This window comes from Perna viridis, chromosome 8 (genome assembly GCF_037379345.1).
Source record: "Perna viridis isolate PV_CMFRI_1.1 ecotype Kerala chromosome 8, ASM3737934v1, whole genome shotgun sequence".
Classification (NCBI taxonomy): Eukaryota; Metazoa; Mollusca; class Bivalvia; order Mytilida; family Mytilidae; genus Perna; species Perna viridis.
Window position 1 is genome coordinate 15960458 of NC_142452.1, and position 17711 is coordinate 15978168.

At 34.7% G+C, this 17711-nt stretch overlaps 1 protein-coding gene across 1 annotated transcript in view; it reads left to right on the top strand.

Moving 5' to 3' along the window:
- Positions 1-5942: 5942 nt before the first annotated feature.
- LOC148609508 (atrial natriuretic peptide receptor 1-like) overlaps positions 5943-17711 on the top strand; it is a 30183-nt gene continuing 18414 nt past the window's right edge. Inside the window, exons 1-9 of the mRNA XM_088596278.1 lie at positions 5943-6076; positions 6254-6363; positions 6598-6732; positions 7931-8155; positions 8430-8641; positions 10383-10487; positions 13145-13277; positions 13411-13547; positions 15157-15268. Of these exons, the coding sequence (XP_088452404.1) occupies positions 5943-6076; positions 6254-6363; positions 6598-6732; positions 7931-8155; positions 8430-8641; positions 10383-10487; positions 13145-13277; positions 13411-13547; positions 15157-15268 (1303 nt within the window). The remainder of the gene's footprint in view (positions 6077-6253; positions 6364-6597; positions 6733-7930; positions 8156-8429; positions 8642-10382; positions 10488-13144; positions 13278-13410; positions 13548-15156; positions 15269-17711) is intronic.

Here is a 17711-nt window from a genome sequence, read left to right on the forward strand (position 1 = left end):
CTAGTGCATTACTATGTAGAAACACAGCTAAACGGCGAGGAGCAACATAGAATGTTAAGACAAGGTTGCATATATATAGAATGGTCTGAAAATTCCCAACGATGTTACAGCTGTCAAATTTGTGAAGCAAATTTTTGGCCGTTCCTTCTGCGGGACCGCTTGCACAAAGTCCAGCGCCCTAGACCACTCAGCCACCTAGGCTATATAAAAAACATAGCTTTCGCTGGCAGGGTCAATCCTCCTCGTAGAATTAATCTAGGGTTGTAACACGATGTATGGTAGTACGGGTTAGCGCTAACTCATCTACGTGTTATTATGTCGGAGAGGATCAAATTAACGATATACGTCACAACAAATCAATGTTATACAAATGTCTCAGAATGTGACGACTCTATTCGCTACACTGCTCCATCGGATCAAATTGATACAAGAAAGATAATGTAAGCATAGAAGGGTCTGAAATTTCCCAACGATGTTAGAACTGTCAAATTTGCGAAGCAAATTTTTGGTCGTTCCCTCCTCGGGACTCGAACTCGTACCGATGTGATATATATGGTAATATATAATTATGCAAATCATATGCAAATGTAAAGTACTGAAATTACGAGTGCAAGAAGTGGCCAACCCCTTCCCTAAAAAATAAGTAATAAGGGGACGATTAAATGCACACACAAAGCCCAGAATTAGACTTCTAAACCCAGATTAGATAAAAACGCCGTCCATTGTTTTTTATGATTAAACAATCTTCTTAAATATGATCCTTTTGTATAGATGTACGGGGCGCCGAATGGGACTTGATATTTTTTTAATCAAATCAATTTTGTGTACACAACATTAAATTCCGTCAAAACAAAATCATTTTTGTAGAACAAAACTATGTTACACAGACTTGTTCTTATGATCACTTCAATTTTGTAATGACGAAATTCATTTTTTTAGACAAAATTGAATTTTGAGTCACAAAAGTCAATTTTGTGTCACAAAAGTCAATTTTGTGTCACAAAAGTCAATTTTGTGTCACAAAAAGTCAATTTGTATGCAAATTAGTTCACAGAATCCTTTGGAAATGCAAATGAATTCAAAATGTGCAGCATCATGTTCACGTGTATTACTAACTTAAAGCATTCACTGCAATACAGTGGATAAGGTACGAATGTGCACGGTTATAATAAAGCACGTAAGTGAAAGAAATATCGGATATCGTAATCGTATTAACCCACTGTGTCACTTAATCTCGAATCTAAAGATGTATCATTTGAGCGTTTTTAAACAGAAGGGAAACGAAAGTTAAACACGTACTATGTCAGTTTTTCATCTCGCCCGACCTGTTCAACTCAACCAAATTTTGTTGTGTCATGCATGTACATCAATAGACTCTTTTGTGCGAACGTTTGGAAAGTGGATGAGCATGCGTAGAGCATGCTCAATATACACTTCCGTGAGGAAAATTTTTTGTTCTACCCAAGCCCTACCTCGCGGAAGTGTCAATTGAGCATGCTCACCAACTTACCACAAAAGGGTCTATAGAATCGGAATGAAATAAGGAATCTATCTGTATCTGACAAAAAATCGTGAGGAACAAAATAATCTTTCGTCGACTTTGACAGATTAACAAATTTCACCGCACAATATATTTCTAATATGATTTTCTTGGCTATTCTGACGATTAATTTTTTTCCTGCAAAATTTGCGACAAATACATTAATACAAATTATCTTGTCAAATTTTAACCGATTTGGTTGCGATTAACAGGTCGGACAAAAGCATTGAAAGATGTCAGGAAATGATAAAAATTTCCAATAAATCGAAAGTAGAAAAATCGCGTATTTTAAAACCTGTTTTATCAAACAAACCTCATAGAAAACGTATACATGTATTAGCAGTTGATGTCATTTCAACAGTTATACTATAGAATGCAAAGTAAAAGTTTTTTTTATTTCAGTTAAAATGGACTTAACCGTCCTGCGTTGCTCTAAGTAATCGGAAACCTGCGTCTGCGAGACCCGCAGTTACTATGAGAAACCTTCTTAAAAAATCGTGATGAGAGAATTCATTTGCATATCCAAAGGATTCTGTAAATTATTTTGCATACAAAATCGACTTTTGTGACACATGATTTACTTTTGTGAAAAATTCAATATTTTCTCATAAAATTTAATTTTGTGACACACATTAGACTTTTGTCTGATAAAATTGACTTTTGTGACACAAAATTGAAAGTTTGTAGTATGTTATAAATTTCGTTTCGTGAACAAAATTCACTTCTGTCTGCACAAAATTGAATTTTGAGTACAAAACCACAAGAGTCCCATTCGGCGTCCCGTAAGATGCCAATCATTGTGGTTATATTACATCATTTTTAAATAGAGAATAATCATGAAACCATGTAAAAGAAAGAACACACACGAACATATACCCACGCCATCATTAACAACACTTCCCTCGGAAGCTATACAAATGTACTTCTAAATTATGAAACAACATAAATATTTGAAATACGTACATTTCGCAGTAATTCGATTTTAACGCTTATGTATTGATATGTAAATGACAAATAATAGACTTAAAATAACCGGAATACATTAAGCGATATAGACATGTCATAAAACTTAACAACTTGCACAGTGGCATGTGAAATTCTCCTCAAACGACAGTCCGACATCAAATTCCAGCCAACTTTATATTTGTCAAAATTAATTCCTCTGTGCATGGCCAGGGCGCTTCCTCTTCTGAATTAGATAACGGTTAAACCAAGTCAGAAATGTTCTTTTTCTAACGTCGTTGAGTGCCGAAAGCAAAAAGTCAGTTACTACCCTCCTACAGTGCAGTTTAGTATTAGTGGACTACATGTATGTCGGTTCAATTTAGTATTAAGTACATTTTGTAACTACATGTATGTCCGTTCAGTTTAGTATTAGTTAACTACATGTACATGTATGTCTGTTCAGTTTAGTTACATGTATGTCCATTCAGTTCAGTATCTGTTAACTATATGTATGTCCGTTCAGTTTAGTATTAAGTAACTACATGGTTGTCCGTTCATTTTAGTATTAAGTTTAGTATTATTTAAGTACATGTATGTCCGTTCAGTTTAGTATTTGTTAACTACATGTGTCAGATAAACGTCTAATTTAGATTTCTATTGAAAAACCATATTTTTCAATACAAAATTTTAAAATTAAAAAAAAGGAATAACTACCGACAGTACGCATGAAATACAACTCTTTGGTGATGGGGAAAGTGTACTACATTCAGCGAAGTTTCCTTATAGAAAATGATACGAATATCTATACTACTAAAGGAAGAGACCGATTTCCTTGAGCCGCAAACTCCTCTGAAACCATACAAAGTCGAATATATTTGTGATATGAGGTATAAATGTAGTATTGTGTGCTTCTTAAATTTGTCTTCGAAACAATCTTTTTTTCTACGAAAAACACGAGTTTTTAGGAAAATATCCCAATTCGGATACCGTCATTGGTCCTTGTGTTATAATACGCTTTTGCGCATGCTCAATGGACGTACTGTCCTGATCATTTGTACGTGTCTTACACGAGTATTGCACGTACAGTATATTACATAATTAAACGACATCCACCATTTTTCTGAGGTGCAAAACTGTCCAGACATGGAAATGCGTAGAACATGTCGAAATAAACCCTCCCCCTTCTATGTGTAAACATCTGCGCCCGAAGTCTTGACCCTCCCCTTTTTATTTATTATGCACCTTTTAATTTTGTGGAGCAGAAATTTCAGAAATTGAAAGGGTATTCAACAGCTGCCCCTTCCTGCCACCCCACCCACCCCCAAAAATCTAATAAAAAAACAACTGGATCATCTTATACAAATAAACAGGAAATGACATTTGCACACATTTAAGGTGTAAAAAATATAGTATCAAGTCTGAAAAGTTTAAAGTATACATGTAGTTATCTTTCATTTATTAAATTGTATGATAAAATGTTCTGTTCGCGCAAAATACACACTTCGGATAAAGTGTGAATGAAGCTTAAACTTTTTACTATGCACTTATCAGTTAAGTGTCCGTCCGTCTATCCGTTCGTCTCCGGCGTTTTCCATTTGATACAAGTCGTATAACATCAGCTCCTCCCATACCACTGGGCCAAATTAAACCTGGGACCAATAAAAGTACCGTTATTGCATTGCATTTTCCTGAGCGGGTGTACGTCAAAACATGGAGGTTATTAAGATATAGTGCATTTTCTTTTGCCTCTCTACAAACTAATATTTTGTCAAAAGCTATGAACACCACACTATAAGATGCCGATCTTTTTTAAAAGAAAATCTAGCATATTAACATAAAAATGTTCCCCTGAAAAGATTGGTTTGAAGAGTGCAAAACGAAGGTGAAAGTACAGAAAATGGCTATTTAATGTTCAAGACTATATTTCTGTCCGATCTTCGTGGATTCACTCTACTTTCTTTGCAGGAAATTATTTTTTCGCATGTCCTTAGAAGTTGTACATAAGTGAAAGTTTTATTGAATCAATTTACGTATTAAAAAAAATCGCAAAAATATGCACTGTACTGTAGAAGTCTATGGGAATATTAATGCAATACTGAGATCAAAACAGCGTTTAAACCAATTTTTCCAGGAAAGTTTATTGACATGAGGTTATGAAATTTGCTTAGGGACACACCATCTAACTTCAGGGGGCTTGGTGTTTTTTCTTTGGTTGGTTCGATCCTGACTTTTGAGAAAAGATAATTTGGTAAGGAATAGTTAAGCAATCAACCGCGATTTCGCGGGCATCCTGTAGTAATAATATAATAATCACAATTTGAGAAGATATATTTTTTATCTCTAATTGTTTGTTTTCCCCCTTTTTTTTAAAAAAAAAAGGAAATAAAAGAACAAATGGGATTTACGGTACTTGCATACTTGTTTTGGTGATAGCGGTTTTATTTTCATTACATGTACAATCTTTGAGCATGAAAAAGGTTAAAGTTCGAACAGTCAAAATAAGATGTCATCTAAGTGAAATACATGTAGCTCTATACGAAGTTCTTACATTCTTTGTTTGATGTTTCTCATTTTGTTTATCTTTAATTAGAATGTAAAGCCTGTAATTTCAGTTAATTTGTGACAATATTTCAAAAATGCTGTAAGTGTTCAATTCTTACATCCTACAAATTAACATGTCCGTTTTTAATTTATAATTCATTTGTTCGTGTATAACCTATTCCGGAAAATAATCTAAACCGAGAACACAGTTACATCCATAACCGTACAGAGTTCAGCCATTTACCCAAGCTCCGGAACAGTGTCCAGCGTTCGAAATTCGGTTAGTAAGAGAGAAATGGATCGCCTGCTTCTGTGTGGAGCTTGTCATAGCCGTACAGAGTTGACTCATTTATCAACGTTCTATCGTACTCCTCTAAAGAGCTCTGAAACTTTATACGTTTACCTTTATACTAATAATATTATGAAATTAAATCGCGGTAATTAATTGTCATGAACCAAACACAAGTGAAGAGTTGACTAAGGGATTAAGAGCTTTTTCCACATTGATCAAATAAGCATGTTTGCATAAATCATTTTGTCAAACGAAAGTTATGATATGAATGTTTACAACAAAATTGTGCCGGACTAATGACGAAATCACCGTGATCCATCATTCTGAAAGGAAATACTCTTTTGCTCATTATCAATAATGGTATAAGTTATTTACTCAGAAACATTTAAGGAAATGATATGGTATTTATATACATCTTTATGTGTCCTGTAGAGACCTACATTTGTGTAAATCTAGTTCAAAGTCATATATTGACAGTGCTTTGTAAATATGTAAAACTATCAAGAACAACTATCGGAACTTATGACTAAAACAATAGTGGAAATGCTTGTTGGAAGTTTTCAAATGTTTATGTATGGAGTTATCTTAAGTTTTATCATCCACACTGTTTCCGGCAAAACGTACATGGTATGGATGGCTCCTTACAACCTTGTACCAGGGTCCAGTCTCAAAGTAAATGCTTCAACTTCTCTGCCAGCTCTTGCTCTGGCTCTCCAAGAGATATACAACCAAGGAATACTGCCAAAGGATTCAGTCAGGTAATGTACCGTACCATTCCTAAAAATACATACATAAACAGAATGGCTCCTCAGGCTGCTTATAGATACATTTGTCCTCTTAAATATTTAAAAAAAACCTTGTAGAAGATACAGAAAATGCAAAGCACAGAGGGATAAATACTAGCCGTAGTTACTGCATTAATTTAACTTTTTCAGCGTCAAGTTTCTGGATTCTGGATGCAACAGTAAGCAGAGCATCGGGGTCCTGACAGATTATCTCTCCACACACCAAGTCGATGTAATAATAGGACCAGCCTGTACAAATGGTAGAACTTTTTGTCACAATTTATTCCATTAATACAATCATCATAATACAAAAATAAAATCCTAGGTTTTATCGTCCATAAATTTGGAAATCTTTGTAATTTTCCTTACATGATGTGTTTAACGTTGTATAAGTTACATATTGCGTTTCTTCCAATGTTATGTAGAATGATGAAGCATTTGTAAGTGCTTGAGTATAACTTTAAAATTACACTTTTCTCTTCTTATTGCTTCAGCTATGTCACCTATCGCCGAGCTAGCATCCTATCGGGACATTCCGGTGTTCAGTTGGTTGGCAAACGAGGAAATCTTGGACGACAAAGATAAACTAACGACATTCGTTAGAGTTGTTTACCCATTGTCTCAGTTAGGTAAGGATTATGGTTGATGCATTTATGATGGGAATAACTTAGAAGAAAATCTTGCATGTATGTCTACAAAAAAATAATCAAGGAAACCGAGATTCGAGCAGAAATCAATAGAATATAATTATCAGAGGATAAAGACCAGACAGGAAAAACAGACAAACACAAAAAAGAACACGACATAACCAACGTAACACATATACAAAGAAACGAGTAAATGAGCAACCCACACTCCACAAAATACTAGGAACTTAGATCAGGTGCACTGGTAGGGTCAGTGTCCTCGGCCTCTAGGTACACTCGCCTAGTTGCTTCTAAAACTTGAAGTGCGGGGTAGAAGAAAGAGCATGCTCGTAGTCATGCAAATGCAGTAAGATCGTTTTTTATTGGCCACAATAGGTTTGACATACATATATTTTTGAATAGCAGTCTTTTTGAAGAATCATGCGAATTCTGTAATATGTGATACACCCCAAAAAAGGCTACACATCTGTCAGTTTTTATGATATAATGGACATAGAAAATACAATGGTTTCTCTTTTTGCAGAGTTATCTCCTTTAACTTCTCATGAATTACTTATGTCGTTCCTATGAGTTCTGAAATCACTCGTGGGAATGACTTAATAACTCGTGACATGAGCTAAAACAGTCTGTTACATAACAATGATGATAGGATTCAAAAGTAACATGCCTCTTTTCCCAAAACAAAAGAAGAAACGATAAAGAAAGAATCGAAACTAAAACTGATTTTAGGTATATTGTAGTGGTTTGGGTTACAATTTTGAGAAAGGCCATTTTTTTTATATAACATTCGGAATTATAATAGGCCATTCCTAAACATTCTTTGTAAAAAAATATGTATTTCAATGGGACATTTTCAGCTGGAATGTGATAAAAATGACGCGTGTCCCCTTCTTATCCCAATCACTAATATTGTTATGCAAAACTAATCGCGACGTGCAAAATTGTGATTTAATCTGACCAGGCCAAAAAATAAATAAATAAATAAAATAAAATAAATACAATGTTTCATAAGACATCAAATGGCAGGAGCGTCTACATTTCTAAGGCATTAAACAATAGTCATTATTTGCATAACCTTTTCACGAGCGTTATTTTAATTGGTTGACTTGAAGGCAACTAAATTATTGTACCATGTTAGTCTATATATTTCTTACATCAATTTTCTACGGTTCAATTTTAGGTGGAATTTCGGTTTTGTTCTTTGGTGGACTCGACTGGTATCGTTTGGTAATGATATCAACGACAGCACCTGAAAGTATAGCCTACTCCAACTCTCTAGAATCTGCCATTAAAAGTCTATCTTTCCTTGGTTTCAACATTGTCCATCATTATAATCTGGTAGACACGAAAATCAAGACATCAGATCTAGATGAAATGCTAAATGCTATCAAATATGAAGGAAGAAGTAAGTGGTGTATCCATTACTCTATTTTTTTTTCTAGATTTATTATGTGTGCAACTTTCCAAGTCTACCTTTGATAATTGACACTAATCAAAACTACAATACTTGTATTGTACCCTATTATTATGAAGCTGTTGTTTGTTACGTCAGTATTGGGCGTAATTGATATCATCTGGAAATAGTATTACATGCGATTCGATCGGAATATCTTTACATCGCTGTCTTCAGTTTCACTTTTAACATGCATATCAACACAAAATATATTTTTTTCTTGAAGTTATAATTCTCGTCATATCAGACGACGAACTTCGTAATTACATGGTACGGGCGTACAGACTTGGAATGGCATCTGGAGACTACCAGTTTTTCTTTGTAAAAACAACATTACCGGCCGCGGATGACATAGTACGTTTAGAGAGCACGACTTTCTGGAAACAAGGAGATGGTGATGACGAGGCTGCAAGACAAGGGTTTGAAAACTTGTTGTATGTGAGTACTCCATTCTTAAGACATTGTCCATGCATATGTTTAGACCTACAGCTCTTGTAATTGATAAAAGTATGTTGTGTTGGTTTATGAGTACGATCTATATCTGGTGTACCACGTGTATAAATTGTCTTATCATAAAAAAAAAGCGTTGATACAGTGTTTATCTTCAGCAAATTAGTAAAAAGACCATTCGAAACTCATTTCCCAAACGACAACCAGATGAAGTACAAATGAATTGATCTCGGGCCGTTGCGTGATTTTTAAGCTCGCCTGGACCGAAAAAAAGGCCCCTGCTGCTGCCGTATTATTGTCTCATTCACAATGTTGGAGATGATTCAATGCAGTATTTTGTTGCAGCCCAGACAATGCAGTATATACATGATGTGAAAATGAAAGATAAGTGAAAATGGTGATGATGGTGAGCTTACGTCATTCCTTTGCAGTCGTCGTTAGGATTTAAAAAAAAAAAACAATCTTCTCCTTTGAAACCGCTCAACGGGTAACTTAATTCTTTACGTGTCTACTATGACATTTGTGTCAACCTAAAACATGGACGTCACTGCAATTTTAGACCAAGGGAGTAAAATGATAACTTCCAACATATACATTTGCGTCTAAATAAAAAGGAGAGCTTTTGGAAAATTTTACAGCTTTAAGAGCTCTAATTAGGACTATGTAATTTTGGTTAGAATATGTAGAATGACTCGATTTATCAAGTGGAAAGTTAAAGATCCTTTTTAAGAAGTTTTTGTCTAATACATACACGAAAATGTACATGAACCATGAAAAACATAAAAAAAGAAAAAAAATTATGACGAGTTGTTAGCTTTGAAATGATGACGTTATTTTTTGCAGTTGTTGGCTATTATTCTGAAAACATAATGGAAAGAAAAAAAAACCTTCAAATGACGAAATGTTTCTTAGAATATTGTATCCCAAATCTCCAGTGGAATTTTGGTTAACTTCTGTAAATGGAAAATAACTTTGGTGTGGTCGATAAAAATTGTTTCTAGTATTTAAGGAGAGTAATTCGGGCAATTTAGAGCATATATTTTATAATTTGTATTTGTCTTTGGTCAGTATGTTGATAAGTGTGACGCTTTCGATCATCAATTATATCCTTACAAATCGGTGTTGTGTCACGAATGATGTAGTCCAAACATCCATATTTTGATAGACTCATTACTTGTAGATTAAGTGTTCTTCATATCAAGGGGGTCTAAATATGTACTATATGTATACGTTGCTAGTTGTGTCTGTCTCCGTTTCCTTGCTAAGTCTCTAGTATTTCGAATTCGAATCGACCCTAAGCCCCCTTTTTGTTGCATTTAGGGTGAAATAAGAAAAGGATAACTCCAGCATAGTCAAAAGCACCATGCACACTTTTTGTCCTGTTTGCATCATAAAAAAACGTGTATAGGGGGAGTATACATACATGTATATAAATAATATTAAATAAAACGTAGCTGAAGATGAAATATGATCAGCCCTATGAATATCTTGTATTACATATGGACTTCATCTAGAGGAGGAATTGGTAAATACTTCAGGGCAACAACTGTGAAATGTGAAATATGTGAGAAACAAGCCAGAAAGAATCTATCATAGGCCTTCAATGAGTAATTAAAAATTGTCCACACCTGGACCCTGTCTTCGACAATTCCCTGAAAATATTACATTGGTTTAGCAATGTATGATACGGTAATGTCATCTGAAACAAATGATCTTTCAACATTAACAGGTTATTCTTGGAGACACTCATCAAACCGGAAACCAGTGGCAGTATACTGCTTTGGCGGCAGCAATAAGTCTTTTTCAGAACAGTAGTTTACCAAATGCAACATATGTAAGTCTTCATTGCATAGTGTTTGTAGAAAACATCGAATGTTGACATATTACATCAATAGCCACTAAAATACACACTGTACATATACAAGGGAGTGTGATCATTTTTTAACAAGGGTTAGGGTGGATTTAAATTATATTCGACATGGTGGGGGGCCAAATCTAGATTCAAAGCCTGAATGCTTTCGGGGTGGGGTGGGGGTGTCAGAAATATGTTCAAGAATTCATTGATATTGTTGACTGTGAAGAACATGTCATTTACTTAATGACCAAGGTTTGTAATTTTCTATTGAATCAAGTTATATTAAGAGATCTTTTATAAATAGAATCATCATTACGTACTGACAAAACAAGCCTGTTAGATAATATACTTACTGACAAAACAAGCCTGTTAGATGTTATACTTACTGACAAAACAAGCCTAATAGATGCTATACTCACTGACAAAACAAACCTGTTAGATGTTAATGAAATGTTTGTTTCAGGTATTCTTAAGATATTGTTCATGGGTATATTTAGACCTACTGCTCTGGTAATTGATAAAACTATGTTGTTGTGTTGGTTTATGAGTACCATCTATATCTGGTATACCACGTGTATGAATTGTCTTATTATAAAAAAAGCGTTGATTCAGTGTTTATCTTTAGCAAATTAGTAACAAGACCATTCGAAACTCATTTTCCAAACGACAACCAAATGAAGTACAAATGAATTGACCTCGAGTCGTTGCGTGACCTTTTAGCTCGCCTTGACCAAAAAAAAGGCCCCTGCTCCTGCAATATTATTGTCTCATTCACAATGTTCGAGATGATTCAATTCAGTATTTTGTTGCAGCCCAGACAATGCGCTACAACTCTAACAAATAGGCTTCTGGAACAGGGTTATGTTGCTACAAGATTGAAGTCATCACTACAGAAGTTTTATGGTCGTCATCATGAACTCGTGGTTCGTTTTGGTGTATCCATCTGCACCATGAAAACTGATTTATTCAACGGGTCATAGTTTTCCTTTCCTCGTTTGTCTACCCCGTATTTGACTTTTTATGAGCAACTCGGCGGGTGTTTCAAGAAAAGCAGAGGACGCTTACCCTACCGGTGCACCTGGTCCATGCTCCCAGTTTTTAGTGGAGTCCGAGTTGCTTATTTGCTTTTGTTACTTTGTATGTATGATTTTAGTTACTTTATGTTCTTTGTTGTGTATGTCTGTTTTCCTTGTCTGGTCTTTGTCCCTGGATTGCTTTCTTTTGATTACCGCTATAGCCTTGGTTCCCTTGATTACTTTTTCAATAACTGTGTGTGGTTATAAAGAGCTTGGACAAACGTCTGCAAGATAGGTATATTTGTATTGGGAATGCGTTGAGAATTTCTATTGTTTGAGATAATGGCACAGAGGATAGGGGTGGTCAAGGTAAAAATAATGAGGATAAGGGTTGTCATGGTAATGCTATTGAGGATAGGGTTGTCATGGTTACGATAGTGAGGATGGGGATGTCATGACCATTAAAGTGAGGTGGTCAAAGTAATGATAGCAAGGGTAGGGTTGTCATGGTGATGGTAGTGAGGAAAGAGTGGTCAAGGGTATGGAAGTGAGGATAGGGGTAACCGTTGTTAATGTAATGGTAGTGAGGTTGGTGATGGTCAGATTGTTGATAATGAGGATAGGAGAGGTCAAGTTGATGACAGTAAGGATAGGGTTGTCTTGGTGACGATACTGAGCTAGGCGTGGTCAAGTTGGTGGTAGTAAGGATATGGTTGTCATGGTGATAACAGTGAGGAAATGAGTAGTCAAGGTTATAGAAGGGATCATAAGAACGATGTCAATGTGATGATAGTGAAGTTGGTGGTGGTCCATCGGATGATCGTGAGGATAGGGATGGTCAATGTGATGATAAATGAGGACGAGGGTGGTCAAGGGTATGAAAGAGAAGATAAGGATAATCAGGTGATGATAGCGAGGATAGGGGTGGTCAATTTGATGATAATGAGGACAACGGTAGTCACGGGTGTGAAAGAGAGGATAAGGGTAATCAGGTGATGATAGCGAGGATAGGGTGGTCAATTTGATGAAAGCGAGGTAGGGGTTGTCAAGGTGATTAAAGCGAGGATAGGGATGGTCAAGGTGATTAAAGCGAGGATAGGGGTTGTCAAGGTGATGAAAGCGAGGATAGGGATGGTCAAGGTGATTAAAGCGAGGATAGGGGTGGTAAAGGTGATAAGGGGTTTTCAAGGTGTTGATAGCGATGATAGGGGCGGTGAAGGCAAAGTGGTGTTAGCGAGGATAGGGTGGTCAAGTGGTGATGTTGCAGAATAGTACTGAATAGTAATGCATGTACATGCAGATTATAATCATACATGACTTTGATGGGTGTATTATACTCTATGTGCTTAACTGTACAAATTTTAAAAATAAGATGCGTGTACATATTGTTTTGTGGAGAGTATCTACATTGTATTAAGCTAACGACATGTTTACATTGTTTTGAAATATTGAAGGGTGAATATTTAGAAATGAAATTTGTTGGGAGGGAATATACTTGTTTTATTGATATTTTTTTTTCTCAAATTAGGTTTCTGGTACTAACGGTACTTAGGCCCCATTGGTATATTGGGTGTGGTGATTAAAAGTATACAACATGAGCTGAAAATGTTTTTATTTCAGCCAGATCCTTACTCGATCTTTTTACATGATTGTGTGATGTTGTACGGTTTAGCTTTGAACGCTACGGGAGGAAATGCCACCGCTGTCAATGGAACGACTTTACGCAATGTTGCAATCAAGCAGTCATTTAAAGGTAATGTACCTTATTTGTTTAATCAACATCATTTATCTTTAAAAAATGTCGAGCTTAGCTTAACTGCCCTTGTGTTTGGATGCCTTGATAATTTTATATTACAGAACAGCTTGGCAATAATTCTATATTCCAGGGCTTTCAGGAGAAGTTCTTTTAACTCGTTTTGCTGATCGCTACCCATACCTCTCTATATACGATCTGAACGCAACAGGGATGTTTTCATTGGTGGCGTATCAATATTATACTCAAGTAAACGGAAGTATCTCCTCTGTAAGTATGTAAATTTACGAATGAAAAATATCTGAGTTTTTTTTTTTTTTAAATGTGCCATATTCATATTGTTTTCTGTGTAGATTTAATGAAATTTAAATCGGTTTAATGACAATAAGATTTGCATTACATTTTCAAGTTACTTTACAGATACAATTAATAGAAGTCCATCGTTTAATAGTTACAAGATTATAAATGTTCATCGCATGCTACCTCGATATTTAGAACGTTATTTTTTGCCGACGAAGTCGGTATAGTTTTGCTTTTTACCCTTTGACCTGAAAGACGCTCTTCCACGGAAACGCAAGTCACCAGATTGCAATTCTGTTTCCGATTGGCCAAATACTGATAACTTAGCAGCGTTAAAAAAAACTGTATCGAAAATTTATTTCCTGAATGAAATGTAGAAAATAATAATTAAAAGGAACAAATTTTACTGCGTCGGCTATATATTTTTTTAAAAGACAGTACTTGCTAAGTACATATAGTTAAAATCCATCATGATGAAAAAAAGCAAATATATAACAAATGTAACCGGCATGGTGGTCAATTAAACAAATAAAACCAACATGGTGGTCAATTAAACAAATAAAACCAACATGGTGGTCAGTACAACAAAAACAACCGGTATGACCGTCAGTATAACCGATATAATGGCAGTGATCCGTATTACATTGTGGTGAATACGGAAAGAACTACGGCATGCATTGTGGTCAATATAACCAATATTTCCGGCTTGAGGGTTAAAAAAATATAACCGGCATGACCGTGATTCAATATAAATTATTTTCAATCTTTTTTATACAATACATTGTACGTAGCTCAAAGATCATATATAGCGTACTCAATATTTTGTATATCAGAGTAAAATCTAGTCTAAAATCTGTATTCTCTTAACAATTCAGGACAAATCGCATGTTCACGTAAGTAAACCAGAAGCACACCTCGATAAGCCAGTTAATTTAATTTTTATGATTTACATTCTTATCACGTTCTTGTCTCACTAATATCCATTAGTATTGACATGCGCGAAGCACTTACATTGTTGATTTTAAGCGTTTGTTATTATTATTATTTTCCAGATGAAACTTTTTTTTATTCTCACGGCATTTCATAAGAACCGTTGAGTTGATGTAGATCTTTCCCATTATAAATTGAGGTGTGCTTCTGTAAAAGTCAGTTTATTTTGGTATGTTGCTTCGTGTGGTTTTGGTGGAAATGACCTTCAAATGAATTGAATATTTCCTGCATGATATTTAATCATGGGACATTTTGTTTGTCTCACCGATACCCTTATCATTGTATAGTGATGCCATGGCCTGTTTGTTTGTCTCTTTGTAATGTGTGTCTGTTGCCTTTGGCTATATATGTAAAATGAGTATGACATTTTTTCCATCCTTTATTGATAACCCTGAAAGTATAATTTTGTGTGAAGATATATTGTACAAGTATCTCCGAGTTAAATCACTGCAGCACAAATGCAATTCTGTGGGAGAAATAAATAAATGTTCGTATAATAATAACCTGTTTAGTATCATGTGCAAGTTTGCCTTCTGATTCTTTTATGGTTCAGCTCAATACCATTATATTTTACCTTTTCGCCATCTAGGTGACAGATGTAGACGATATCAGATGGGGTAATGGAGAGACCAGTAAAACTTACAAACCGCCCGACACACCCCCTTGTGGTTTTTATAATGAACTGTGTCCAGATGGAACAGGTATAATGCACATTAAGATTACAAACTTCTCATCTTAGAGTATATATGCTACATGTATTTTTTTCTGTACTAAATGTATGCAAACTATAACAGATTTATTCGTGGTTCTCAGCCATATTGTACTCTTAGATACTGATATATTAGTCAATATTAACTTTAAACCATTGTCCTTTGAAAGGACCACAATGAAGTGCTTGATTCTTTAATCTACAATTACAAAATTTAATTGATGAACTACTGACAATGTACAACAATAAATAATTTCTAAAGTTGCATTCGAATGGAGATAACTGAATGCATTACATTTGAAGATTTGTCGTCAATCTAGATTACCCGTGAACTGACGCTACTGACGCGTCTTCAGTAAAGTAAGAATTCACAAATTCAGCTTTTTTAACGTTTTTTTCCTTCACTGATTATAATTGTTTATAGACATTTCAAATTAAAAACCACGTGACAAATCCAATCAATAATGAAATGTAAAATATGCAAATAGTGGAACTACAGGTTGGAATCAATATAGTTCTGGATAAATTCAATAGCTTTTAAAAATGGCGAGAAATATATAACTCCTATAGTAACCAGTTTACAGGTATTGTTTATTTTCATTCTTCTTATAATGCAATCGTTGATTTTGTAATAGTTACAGGTACACAGTGCGTAGTTTTGTAGAACTATGAAATGTTAAAATGCAACTTCGCAATGATGAAGAATTATGAGATCAACCAGATATAATATCATTGAGATTTCATTTCGAAAACATTAGACTATTGGAATCCGTTATATGGTTTTGCCTTTGAAAAGGCATAAATATTTGTAAAATTCAAGAGACTGATTTATTTTAATTATTCAAAATACACGTGCATTAATAATTCTTGGACAATGCATATATGTAAGATGGGTCTGAATCCTTACTAACATGGAATTCCAACTGATATTTATATATATTGACTTTAAAGCTAGTGAAATTTGCCCAATGTATCTCGGTTTTGTTTCTGGATATACCGTACTTTGGTGTTATGAATGTTGGTGTCATCTGTTGCGCTCCTTATCTGGCCATTGGGAACTAATCTGATATAATGATTGAAGAATTGGGAAAACAGAGAATGTGCTAATAAGGAGCTGAAGATGTTTCAATATTAAGATCTGCTAAACTCTGTTTGATCATATTAAAACATTTCTATGCCTTTGCGCAGCGATCTTTGAGGCATTCGAGCGCGGATAAAACAAAAATTTCTTTACAAACTACGATATCCTTAAGTTTCGTCACGCATAAATTCATAGTTGTATTTGAATATAAATGTAGTATCATGTTTTAGCTAAGTCCACACGTATTTGCAAATGAAATATACATGTAATGAGAATTGATGTGGTGAATATGACAATAACCCTACCCGATGAAAAATGTCAGCTCAAGGCCACACATGGGTCTTCAATGAACAATGAGGAAATCCTCATATCACAACACTATACACAGGTACAGCGAAATGCCAGCAACATTGAAGTAAACTGAAAATGAAAACGAAACAAGACATACAGATAGGTCAGAAATTTCTGACTTAGGGCAGGCGCAAATAAGCGAAGGGGTTATATTTCTTTGGCGTGATCACAACCATCACCCGTTTAAATCTGGCCACTCTAGAAAAACATATTACACAATTAAACATTCCAAAACATCAGTTCAATAAGTTTTGAGTCACTTGTTACAACGAATATATAGAAACTTATAACAAAGGACTACTTGCAATTAAATGACTTGACAGTTCTAGACCAGTAAGTTGCGTCGTCATCGTATGCAATATCGATTCTAATTCTTCCAATTGGAGGTTGAAAATTACTGTACATCATAAGTCATACAATAAGGACACAAATCATGTCATGCCAAAAATTAAGTATAGTGTATTAGTTTTTATGTAAAGACTCTACGAGTAAATCAATTTTAATATCATTAAAATCCCATCTTCAACCATTTGACAACAATATCTTAACCATATCCCTTATGAGTGAGTCATATTGAAGAAGTCCAGTTAGTGTATTTTTTTTATGTTTTTCGTTACTAAGATATGATTTTAAGAATTCAAACAGATACATGTATATTCACATTCCAATTGATCAACGCACCGTTTGATAACATATTGCGAATTTTATGAGATTAATATGCGGGCGTATATAATTGTATAAAGTAAAAAAACCAAAACACCGAACATATTCCATATGGACACGTTCTTTTTCAAGTACTTCAACCAATCAAGTTTTAACACTCCAAAATAGTTAATACCACTATTTCCATAAGTTTGTTACTAGAATTTATTATTAGATTTTTTATAGCATCGCACGCACTAGTAAGTAAAATAGAAAGTCTGATTGTAGAGCAAGACTTGAAGAGGAAGTTATCCTATGTTTATAATGTGTTTTGTGAAGTTTTTTATATTAGATTTGTATA